The sequence below is a fragment of the Microtus pennsylvanicus genome, chromosome 7, assembly GCF_037038515.1.
Source record: "Microtus pennsylvanicus isolate mMicPen1 chromosome 7, mMicPen1.hap1, whole genome shotgun sequence".
Taxonomy (NCBI): Eukaryota; Metazoa; Chordata; class Mammalia; order Rodentia; family Cricetidae; genus Microtus; species Microtus pennsylvanicus.
Genome location: NC_134585.1, coordinates 35700893 through 35713256, shown reverse-complemented (window position 1 = coordinate 35713256; position 12364 = coordinate 35700893). Strand labels below are relative to the sequence as shown.

At 44.5% G+C, this 12364-nt stretch overlaps 1 protein-coding gene across 20 annotated transcripts in view; it reads left to right on the top strand.

The window, feature by feature from the left end:
* Dst (dystonin) overlaps positions 1-12091 on the top strand; it is a 397254-nt gene extending 385163 nt beyond the window's left edge. For 9 of the 20 annotated variants that reach the window (XM_075980526.1, XM_075980518.1, XM_075980521.1 and 6 more), the window contains 7 exons: positions 84-101; positions 3076-3193; positions 5064-5135; positions 6037-6239; positions 6657-6767; positions 10006-10129; positions 10796-11886. In XM_075980526.1, coding sequence (XP_075836641.1) covers positions 84-101; positions 3076-3193; positions 5064-5135; positions 6037-6239; positions 6657-6767; positions 10006-10129; positions 10796-11058 — 909 coding nt within the window. In that variant the 3' untranslated portion in view covers positions 11059-11886. Of the gene's footprint in view, positions 1-83; positions 102-3075; positions 3194-5063; positions 5136-6036; positions 6240-6656; positions 6768-10005; positions 10130-10795 lie in introns of all 20 variants that reach the window. The other 11 variants (XM_075980520.1, XM_075980533.1, XM_075980532.1 and 8 more) reach the window with 5 other exon arrangements.
* Positions 12092-12364: the final 273 nt, after the last annotated feature.

Below are 12364 nucleotides of genomic sequence, written 5' to 3'. Positions count from 1 at the left end.
GAGAGAGAGAGTTTTCGAGCCATATAGGAAGTTTCCTGTTGAACTAATTTTGTCTTTCTCCCATTTTTCATTTTTTTTATCAGTTCTTCCTGGGAAATCAGGTATAAACCAGTGGAATCTCAAGTTCCCAATGATTTTTTTTTAATCTTTAACTCATAGCCATTCAAGCTTGCCATGGCCAGTCCTTCCATGCTGTCTTGCTAGCTACTACAGTGTTGGTTGGTGTGCTGTTCCTGTCAGCGCTATCAGAGTCCTTGACCCAGGACCCTTGACTGCTTTGTGTCCAACGAGGAGATTACTTTTAAGTGAACCAGATAATAAACCGTAGCTGATTAGCTGGCTCCAGTGATGTAAACACAGCGTTCAAGTCCCATTGTTGCTAATACTGCTGACAAATTATTCTGCAGGTGGTCACTGGAACACAAACTTGATTCTCCATACATCGCTGTGTCTGGGTGTTCAGGACATATGGCATACAGTAGCACCGAGCAGTGACCATGGCAAGAAGTACCAAGAGGTCTTCATAGGGCCTCACCACAAGTGATACGTGTGCTCCCAGTAGCTAACTTGTTCTGAGTTACTGCTTTGCAGTGCGTGCCAGGTCATGTTTGGTGCTGTTGTAGCCAAATGTTTCCATTGACATCTAAGTCAACATGAACTGCTCAGTGGTGCTGTGGCATGATTGGGAATTTTAAACTACACACAGAAGAAATTGCATTTTAATGGACACACGATCAAAATGCTTGTGACTGCGCTCTTCAGTCAGGAGCATACTGTGTTAGGTAGCGATCACTGCTCCATTGTAAGTCACTTGACATCTTTCCCCCCTTCTATTAAGAATAGAGTCTTTTCTCATACATGTATCCCGATTACAGTTTCCCCTCCCTCTTCTCCTCCCAGTTCCACTCCACCTCCACTCCCCTCCAGATCCACTCCCCTTCTGTCTCTCTAAGAGATAACGGCAAAATATGTATGACACAGCATGAAACAGAAACTATCATAATGAAGTGGGACACTGCAAACCAACAGAAAGAAAAGAGCCCCGAGAACAGGCACAGGAATCAGAGACCCACTCATTCATATACCCAGGAGTCCCATAAAAATACTGAACTGTAAACTGTATTATACATGTTGACCCAGTGCTTGCTGCTTCAGTCTCTGGCCACACTGTGTCTTGAAAGTTGCAAATTATCTCTTACTTTCAATTTGCTCCACCAGAGATTTAGAGTTACTTTAGAATTTTCCCAAGAAATATTTGATTGACATATACTAGTTATATGTGTGTACATATATATATGTATATGCATATATATATATGGGATTGAGTGTGATAATTTAATACTTAATGCATAATATATAAGGATAAAATCAGGGTAACATACCTATTTGTTATAACAGATAAAATGTTACTTTTTCATGCTTGGTATTTTCTGAGTCAACAAGTAAGGTAATATCTTTTATTTTCAGAGAAAATAAAAGATTCTTACCTTCAAAGATTTTATGTGCTGAAAATTCAAAGAGCAGTATGAGTCTGTTTTTCTTGTCTCATGGTTTGGCCTTGAGAAAATTAGAGGAATTCTAGACACACTGTCAGTTGACTGGAGAATACCTTCGTAAAGTAAAATCTGAAATTACCATATTTAATAGAACCAAAATATCATTTTAGGAAGCATTTTCAGTTGTTTCCTTAAGTCTAATTTTGAACCTGGTCTTGAACAAGCTTCACCTGAGCCCATTGTCTGGTTCCTTAAGAGTAATTTTCTTCACCCCTCTTTTCCCTTTGCTTACCAGTTGCAGCACCAATTTTTGTCTCTAACAACACAAAGACAAGTTTTAATTCTTAAATTCACATTTCAGAGGCAGTTCACCCATAGGGATATTTAAGTTTCGGTGTTTTAAAATCGAACTTAGGAAGAGCTAACTAGAGGTGTAAGGAGAAACACCGAGTTCCTGCTGGTGTGCTTCTGTGGCCTGCTAAGTGCAGGTGCCTGAGTGGAGTCTGGCTGGCTCTCTGTTAGGGTTCACACCCTAAAATCCAGCGTTAAAGACCATAGAAAAGTAGCAGGGGTTTCTACTTAGCGTAGTACCTGCAGGGAACTATCAACGGGCAGCTCTGCTAGGAAGCTGTTGGCCCCTGACAAACTTGTTTTCTGTCACTCACTAAGCTGATGAGCTGGAAATTCAGTATGGTAGTTTTCACAGTCGGACATGAGCCTCTAAGAAATGGTTTCCAGGTCCAAACTCATCAGACTTTCAAAACACGTAAGCCCATGACCAGAACATCCTGTGATGTCGCGTTTGTTCAAGACTTGGAGAGTCTGTGTGCTCCCAAGTGATTGGCGCTTCACTGAAGGAGCACCAACGGTACGGACAGCTTTGAGTAAAACCCTCTTAGACTTGGGAGCTGTGTCGTTAGTAATTTGTCAGTACCCGTTTTAAGACTGTGGTAATATATAAAGTGGCATGTTAACCCAACCACTGGCTAATGGATTTACCAGACCATTAGAGATCCAGAAATTTTAGTATGAAACTTTTATTAGACACAAACATTTATTACTTTATCCCCAAGTCAGAACTCCCCTAGGGAAAATGAAGGAGCTCAAGACTTTTCCCACAGATATCAAAGGAAAGTAGTTTTAAATTCAGAGGCAGTGTTCCCAAATCAGTTTGGTGAAGTCCGTACACTTCCTTTTGTGTAAGTCCTGGGCAAGTGGACTTGTGCTTCTGTTCATGGCTGCGCTTAACGTCTAGAGACATTCTCAGTTCCTGCCTTGTGAGTGTTGTTCCTATTACAAGGAAGAAACATGATTTGTAACTTTAGAATGAAGCTTCAACATTATACTTGATTAACCTTTGTGATCTTTTTTTTTTCTCCCAACTGTTTCCTTTGAGCTAAATCGGCATGCAGCAGTCTAATGTAGATCATGACAAACCCCTTTTGAGATTTCACTAATTAATCACTGTGAACTAAGCAAGCAATTGAGTTGGTTGCTTACGCCACTGCAAGCTGCACGCCATCCTCTCGCTTGTCATCGGTACTGACAATTAGAGGTCCTTTCTCTCTTCGCTGCCTAGTTTGGAGACTCGCAGCAGCTGCGGCTGGTTCGGATCCTGCGGAGTACGGTGATGGTTCGTGTTGGAGGTGGATGGATGGCTCTGGATGAGTTCTTAGTGAAAAACGATCCGTGCAGGGGTAAGAGACGAACGGGGCGTCAGCACTGTGAAAACAGCAGTGCCCAGTGTTCCTCATTGACAGCAAACTGGGCCCAGCTTGAGTCCCACGGCCGTTGTTTCAGACTGGTCTATAAAATACATCCTTTCTTTTTTTTTTTCAACTAATGGGATGAATTTGATACAGGTAGGTAGGAAATACAGTCTAGATTTTCTGTGTAAGACCTCCTGACTGTAGTTCTCAAAATGAACGCTTCCACTCACCAGAGCAGACTTCTGTCGTTGAAAGAAAAACCACATGGTAACGTCTGAAAATGACAAGGAGTAAAAGTCTAAAAGTCAAGTTTTTTTAAATGAGGGGAGAGGTGGGGAAAGTAATATATAAAAACAACAGCAAACCCTCATTGAAGTTGAATAACTGTAAATATTATTTTGTAGCTTTCACTAGCTCTGAGCCCAGGAGTTTTAACTTGGGTTCTAATATTCCTAGTATCTCTTTTTGAAGAGTGTACTGTTGGTTTTAATTATGTGTGTGTGTGTGTGTGTGTGTGTGTGCGTGCATGTGCAGTGTGTGTATGTATGTGCCAGTGTCCACAGATCCTCCAGAGCTGGCGTTACAGGTGGTTGTAAACCACCCATGGGCACTGATACCGAACAAGGGCCCTTTGCGAGAGCCCTCTCGCCAGCCCTAATATTCTTATTTTCATGTCCTACAGTTACTCGATTCTTAATTCATCATATGGATATTTGATTACGGTTTATAATTAGGTGCCATCTATTCAGTAAACACTTGTTAATTTTAAACAAGAAAACATTAAGATTGATGATTTGTCTTAGTCTGTGAACTTGTTATAGTCCTTTAAAAACATCTTTTCAGCTTTGCCCGTTAGGCTCCCAAGTGGAAGGTCAAGCAGGAACCCTTCCTTTCAATGCTGGCACCTGGATACAGATGAATCTGAGTCAGAAGGCCTGTCTGTCAAGTCCAGAGTGAACTGTTACACAGCCACATAGCAGCCCTGCTCTTTGATAGCTAAAGATGCAGCTTAAAGAGGAGTAGAGCTCTCCTGTCCGTCAGTCCTGCTTGCTTTACACTGGGGGTGTGTTCAGAGAAACATGTCAGTCTGGCGTTTTCAATACAGTGCAGACATGAAGCATACTTAATACCAACCTGAACGGTTTAGTGTGCTCCACACCAAGGGTGTGTGGCTGTGTGGGGGTTGGGAGCGGTGGTATTATTACCTGTTGCTCCAAAGAAAGCAAGGTGAGATTGACTAGAGCACAAGATAAAATTATGCGGCCAAGAAAGGCAGCCGTCATAAGCTGCATAGGCGGCTGGCGGTCTGAAACGGCACGCTCTAATAGCAAATATGGTATGGTAATACATAAACGAGGAGCCGTCATCGTTAGCACAATTGGAGCCTTGTGTCCTCTCTGGAGCTGTGTTACGGTTTTGTCTGGCTGGTGTTGCAGGAGGCTTGGTCATACCAGCATCACCACAAACATGGCAGTGGTGTTGCCGCAGCACACCCGCAAGATGGCTGCTACGTCAGGCAGGTGATAGGAGTTTCTCAGCTCCCTTAAAGTCCGTTGTTAAGCAAAACGTCAGTTTGTGGTATGTGACTGCACTCTGAAAAGAGCACGGGCCAACGTAAATAGTGCAAATGTGTCCTGTCCTGCGAGATCACGGAGGAGCTAGCATGACTGGCCGAGCTTTGCGGCTGCTTCTTCTGGTGGAGCCGGACCTCGTAGGGCTTCTTCTCCTGATGCGACTTGTGTCCTGAATGTGTGCTGAAGGCTGCATCTGAGCACTCTGCGTACCCAACTGCTGTACTGTGTTTCCTCTGCTAACAGTATTCTCTAATGTGACTGGTATCCTGTGTCATTTTTTCTAGTTCATCATCATGGGAGTAAAATGTTACGTTCGGAATCAAACTCTTCAATTACTACTACTCAGCCTACTATAGGTTGGCAATCCCTCTCTTTGGCTCTCCGCTCTCACTTTTCTCTTTCCTTCTTTTACATTCTTGCTTTCATGATTTGTTTTTAACACAATATGCTTCATTCACGTGTATGGCTGAACTCCCATCCAGCGAGCTGGGGCCTCTAATCTGAAATTAGAAATTCTGAAAACGCGACACACCGGTAGTTTGTCGCAAGTGTTACCCAAGTGATGAAGCACATGCTAACACGTTGCCCATCGGGTCCTCGTGGAGTGTGCTCCATGCGCATATGTGTTTGTGTGAGCGCTCATCACTGACTGCCTCGTGGATCCCTGGGTCTGGTGTTTGTTCTGCATGTTGGTAAAACGGTTCTTTTTTTTTTTTAAAGGCCTGAAATTAAAATACTAGCTGCCCTCACTTCAGTGAAAGTTCTGGAAGTTTTTAATGTTATCTTCATGACTAACAAGCCACCTCCGATTTTGTGTCATTGTTTAATCCCAGTGTTAAATACTGGCATTCTCCAGACCTCAGCAATACATGTAAAAAGACACAGCCCTGCCTTCCTGACTTGTCTGTTTGGTGTGGTGTAAGGGTGACCAAGCGTGTGGGCGTCAGTAGCTGGTGAATCAACAGTGGCTTGAGCTTTCCATTGTCATGCTGACTTTGTTTTACACTGGTTTATTCTTGCTGGTGTCAAGTGGTAGAGTAAGCGCACCTTTGCCCATCTCCACGCTCCCTTGTATCCCAGAGGAATGCATTGTGAAGGAATGCATTTAACTTCTTGTTATGCTGAGTTGGAGTTGGCATGGCAAAAAGATGTCCTCGAAGTTTTCGGCGTGCTCTTTGGTGTCAGGTGCCCCCACCCCTGCGAAGACTGAATGCCTTCTCTTCTTTTCTGTGCCTTCTGCTGCGTGTGTGAATCCAGCTAAAGGACGGACCAACATGGAACTGCGTGAGAAGTTCATCCTAGCAGACGGTGCCAGTCAGGGGATGGCTGCCTTCCGGCCACGAGGCCGCAGATCACGGCCTTCATCCCGAGGGGCTTCGCCCAACAGATCCACTTCTGTGTCCAGTCACGCTGGCCAGGCAGCCTCCCCACAGGTGCCTGCTGCCGCCAGCACACCCAAGGTAGGACTCTGGGCTGTGGTCTCTCCTCTCCCTGTGCACTCGCTGTCCCTAGCATACTGTTGGGTGTTTGATCTCCCTGGAATGTGTAGGACCAACCTCATCCATTTAGATCTCTTCCCACCTATTGGTTTTTTAATATGCTCCGCCCAGTGACCCATGAAGCAGGTGTCTACTACAGGGTTACCTGTCTAGGGGCTTTGTCAGCTTCCAGGTTGAATTTTCTGTTTAAAAGTTTCATTTTTTGTTGTTGTGTTTTTGTTTCGGGTTTTTTTTTCTTGTATGTATGATTAGCCATCCACTCTCTCCACCTTTGTTTTCATTGCCTGTGTAATGCGAGCCTCCCATGAATGCCTCTTCTCTGTGGGTTTGTTTTTGATCTGCCGTCCTTTACATTTGATTTGCCATTGTTCCACGCAGATTCTCCACCCTTTAACACGCAATTACGGTAAACCATGGTTGACAAACAGCAAAATGTCAACTCCTTGTAAAGCAGCCGAGGGCTCAGACTTTCCCGTGTCGTCAGCAGAGGTATCGTAAGGCCCCAGATTCCGGTCCTAACAGCCTTCTCTAATTGACACTGCCACCTACTAACACTGCCACCACTACCTTAATGTGTGTGCTTTTAACAGTCTGTAAAACAGTCCTCAGGGGACATGCAAGTGAGAGGCTGTCAGAAAAGACTGTTCACACCGTCAGGCTGGACACCTCCTGTGGTTCTTGTTCCCATTCATACTTAAGTCTCCATGTATCATTTAAACGAATAAAACACAAAATGTATATTCAAGCCCATGAAACTTTAATGTTGGCAAAATGCTTTTGCCCATAGATTTAATTCGAGCGAGCAGCTTAGCGTGTTCCCTTGAATGAGAATGAGGAACAGTGTCACCGGCAGCATTTACAGGAGAATTACTTAAGGAATTTTAGTACGTGCTCACCATGGATGGGGCCTCTGACCATCTGTGGCATTCACGTCTGCTCGTTCACGCTGACCCAGGTGCAGGCATCAGAGCAATGAGCGTGGGAATGTCGACAGCCAGCTGTCATTTTCAGAAGGTGTCTGTACTATATTTTAGGAGCGAATATTATGTGAGCATACTGTAACAATGACCTGGTGTACAGGGAGAAGCTATTTAGAATATTTAAGATAATATTTGCCAAGATTAACTCACATATTAGATTGTCTACATTCAACCAACTATTTTTGAAAGAAACTTCTGTGAACTGATCAATACAGACACTATTTCACATCCTTGATTAAAACCACATAATGGAGGAGCGGTCCCTAACTTTTCTTCTTGGAAAGAAGGGGCCTTTTTTTTTTTTGGCTTACTGGTTAGATATAATTTGAAAGCCAAGGCCCTTGTATAAAAGAAATGTGGTACTCTTTTAAAGCTATTAATGGTTTTCATGACTGTTACTGAATCCTCACGTTAAAGACAATGGTGGGCAGAGAAAAGCTCCTTGCCTTCTGTTCTCAGTATCGGTCACTGCATAGCCAAGCGGAAGAATTGAGACAAACACAAACTCCCTTCTAACATTGTCTGTCCTCTTCATTCCCCTGGGTCCTGCACTCCCGATTATTCCTTTCGGGTGGGAAATACTAACATCATAGATTACATCTACAAATGTCTGTTAGTTATTATGAATCTATTATGTAAAAACTGAGACGCTTTTAAAGGACCTCAAATGACAGGTCTGAAATTTCTATGTTCATATTTTTAAAAAAAAGTAGGCCGGTCGGTGGTGGTGCACACCTTTAGTCCCAGCCCTCGGGAGGCAGAGGCACGCAGATCACTGTGAGTTCAAGGTCAGCCTGGTCTACAAGAGCTAGTTCCAGGACAGGCTCCAAAGCTACAGAGAAACCCTGTCTCGAAAAACCAAAAAACAAACAAAAGTAGCAAATGCCCCATTAAAGCAGGGGCCGGGGAAAGAAAGGACTAGATTGGTAAGTGCCCACTGTGCAAACATGAGCCCTGAGTTCAGATCCCCAGAACTCACCTAAAAGCGGGGTGCGTGGGGTAGAGCTAGGGAATTGGTGAGAAACCCTGTCTCAGAAGCGGAAAGCGGCAGAGGAAGGTGCCCAACATCTGCCTGTGGCTCAGCACACTTCCACTCACGTGTGCATGCATACGCCCATAATAAAGCCTAAGTACATTAGTTGGACTGAACTGATGCAATGGTCTGTTTAATCTTAAAGGATAACCTCACAACATTAAAAAGGAAGAATGCCTTCATGGAGCAGTGTGTGTGTGTGTGTGTGTGTGTGAGAGAGAGAGAGAGAGAGAGAGAGAGAGAGAGAGAGAGAGACTCCAGTCACAACAGTCAGAGTGTCGGGATGGTGCTCATAGGACTCTGGCTTCTGTAACGCCACGTGACAACTCCAGTCATCGTCAGCGGTGGCGCCCTGGGGGCAGTTTAGATTCCTTCTAGATGAGGAATTTCACTAGATCCACATTGTCAGATCTTGGGTGGTGAGGTGATTGTGAGGCCTAACTCTGGCTAATATGTAAAAGCAGGTTGACAGTGTTTCCATGTATAAGTCATACATCAGTAATATGCTGGAGCCAGGCGGTGGTGGCGCACGCCTTTAATCCCAGAGGCAGAGGCAGGTGGATCTATCTCTGTGAGTTCCAGGCCAGCCTGGTCTACAGAGCGAGTTCCTGGACAGCTAGGGTATGCAGAGAAACCCTGTCTCAGAAACAAAACATACAGAGAGTGCTGTGCTGGAGCTCGTGTGGGCAGTACGTCCCAGCACTCGGAGTGGGAAGGAAAGGAGAGTCTGAGGTCAGCCTGGGCTACATGCCTGTTTTTAAAAGAATGTTACTCGCACTTGGGTATGTGTGTAGAATGCATAGGAAGACAGAGGGTAGGAATCAAATACCAACTCCTATAAGTGCAAATCAAATGATATCAAATGATAAGATCAGTATCAAAAGTTCTGCACATGCTTTATTAAGAACTTTAGACTTAATGTGGAGACAGTTTTCAAAATATAGTCATCATTTTTTTAGCTATGCTTTCTCTGTGGCTCCTGGGCTGTGTGCCCCTTGACAAATATGAAACCCTTCTACACTAGAGATGGTATTTTTAGCTGCAGAGAAACTGCCCTGCATGTTGTAAGTGACTCCTCAGAGTTTGGAGCAAATATGCCGAAAGTATTGCCTGTAAGTCTTGTATGGTTGAGCCAGTACCACAAAGAGTAAACAACACTATGATAGGTCAAGACGTGAACACATTCAGTGTGGACGACCACACTTCCTTTTTAAGCTTTTCCGAGCTGTCTTATTATCATTATCCTTTCCTGCTCTCATCGTCCCGCCTCTGTTTACATCTGCCTCGTTTTCCTGAGGACACGGACGGCAGAGGAACATTCCAGCACAGCTGCAGCTCTCTGTTCCCTTCCCTGCACAGCCACCATCCTGGGGAGGGCTGTCTAACACTGTAACACTGACAGTCTGACATACTAACATCCCCACCGCTCAGTCTGCCTTGTTTTCCTCGCCATGACTTCTGTGTTCTTTGGGGGACTTCAGTTTTGTGTTTCCTCTTCCATCACAAAGCCATTTTCTTTAGGAGGTTTACTTTAGGTCAGTCATAATAAAACACTGGAGGAGGAAAGCAAGTGAGAGCCTTGGCTAACTGAAGCATGTCTACCTCCTCATAGATACATAGGTACATAGATGTCCAGCCATGAGTAAAGTATGTCAGTGGAATAGTGGGAAACACAGGCAAAGTCTCACGTGGTCTCTGCACTGGTCACACACAGGGAACGCCAATCCAGGGAAGCAAGCTGCGACTCCCAGGGTATCTATCAGGGAAAGGCTTCCACTCCGGGGAGGACAGAGCCTTGATTACAGCAGCAGCTGCCAGAGTCCGAACACAGCTTGCCGGTGAGTGTGGCCATTTCTTTCTTGAACAATGACCTCAGGCTTAAAGTTCCCTCTCTTCCTCATTTGAAAGGGAATTTTTTGACAGTACTGTATCCTTTTGATGTGAAATGAAGCCCTAATCCTCCAACAAAGACAGGGTAAATGACTCCTAGCAGAGTGATTAGGAGTCTGTTTGGACAGCACCCAAGGACTCTGGGGCATAAACCTAGTTCAGCACTGCACCCCTCGCTCTGGGAACCTCTTGCCACTCAGGGAGCGCATGGGGCTGTGCTGGGTAACCGTTACTGGCCCTTCCATCAAAGACTAATGAATTTAGTGGCATTTCAGCCCTACCACGCTCTGAGCTCAACATGAGGGACACTTCACACATGATTTAAGTCACGTCCCCTCAGACAAGACTTATACCTGAGGGTCTGTGGGCACCTCAAACAAGGGGTGTTCTTTGTGTCTACCTGTAACGGACACGTATTAAGTTTTAAATGGGGTAAGTCCAACCTTACCTTTGGGGTGCCAGTCTAGACGTCGCTCTTCAACGTTTGCTCAGGATGAGGCTGCCTGCCCTTGCGTGATAACGAGAAGCCACAAGACCAAAGGGCTTGTATGCGAATGCTGAGCCCTAGACAAGCATGTTGAGATTAAACGTGGCGCCTCTGTCTCCTCTCTCAGAATCCAGGAAGACTCCAAGCCGCCCTGGAAGCAGAGCTGGCAGCAAAGCTGGCAGCAGGGCCAGCAGCCGCCGAGGCAGTGACGCATCAGACTTTGACATTTCGGAAATCCAGTCTGTGTGCTCAGATGTGGAGACTGTCCCACAGACACACAGACCTGTGTCCCGAGCAGGTTCTCGGCCGTCCACAGGCAAGCCGTCTAAGATCCCCACGCCCCAGAGGAAGTCACCTGCCAGCAGACTAGACAAGTCTTCGAAGAGATAGTGCACCGGGCGCCAACAAGCCCTCCCCCGAGCATTTATTATTTAAGTGAATGATGTAAAATATGATGTAGAGATTACTGTGAAATATTGCAGGAGGCAAGTTTTAAATTCTGCAGATGGCCTTATTTGTGTATTTGTCTTTTTATTTGATCTGTATCACTTTTTGGTCAGATTTTTCTGGGGTAAAAGTCACATCATATGTGATGAGGAAGAAAGAATTTAACATGAACTGATAAATGTTCCTGCACCGTCGCGTGTAGACACACACACTAAAGGCAGTTACTGTACCGACAGGTAAGTCTCCATCCTCTCTGACAACCACAGCGCTACATAGCTGACATTAAGGGATACCTCATGACGCTTCTTGTTTCTATGAAAATTCTGAACATCTGACAGACATAGCAGGGAAGTCTTTCTTTTGAGATGCTTTAACTGTAAATTAGAAGGAAAACAAAAGGAAAAACACATCAACACGCAGTTCTTCAAGCCGTAACCAACGGAGAATCCCAGGAGATTGCTTCAAGCAGCTATGGGTACCGTGGTGTGCAAGCACCTCCCAGCATCCTTGTTCCGTTGCTTTAGATGCAGCCAGACGTGCCCTGGGTTATCCGCCGTCTCTACTGTAAGAAGTGATGCAAAGTGCATTCGTATAAACGTGAGGTTTGCTTCGCTTGGGTGGACAGCAGCCCCTGTATCATTGAACTCATTTTGTAACAGCAATTTCGCTTGCAAAAAAAAAAAAAAAGCTATGAAATAAAACATGTCCCTTAACTTCATTGCTATGGAATTAATTTTTTCCCCAGGGAAAATTGGTGTATTTTTTTATGAACAGTATCAATTTGGAGTGACCAAAAGATACTTTAAAAGTGGGTTTATTTTGATTTCTCATCTGGAATAATCATGTTCTGGTATTATATCTACTTATATTTAATAAATATGCATTTTAATTTATTATGTATACTCACATACTAGAGAAAGATATTAGTATGCATTTAATAAAACCTATTCACTTGAATGTTTGGAATACTTGATTATTTAAAGTGAGCTTCTCTGTTTGTTTCCAAGGATATGCTAATAAGTGTGACAGGAGTGTGTGGAAGGTGTGAAAGGAGTTAGCACTAGTGGGAACCCCCGCCTGTAGGTATTTTAATATGTTCTAATTATATGCCCACTAGTGGTAATGATCGCCAGGCTGCAATGGTCCTGACCTCCTAGAGTCAAGGGAGACTTTGTTATATGAGTCACGAGGAAGCATGACGAAAGTGAGGTCTGTAACAAGATGGCTGCTCTTACTGTTAGTGTCTGTG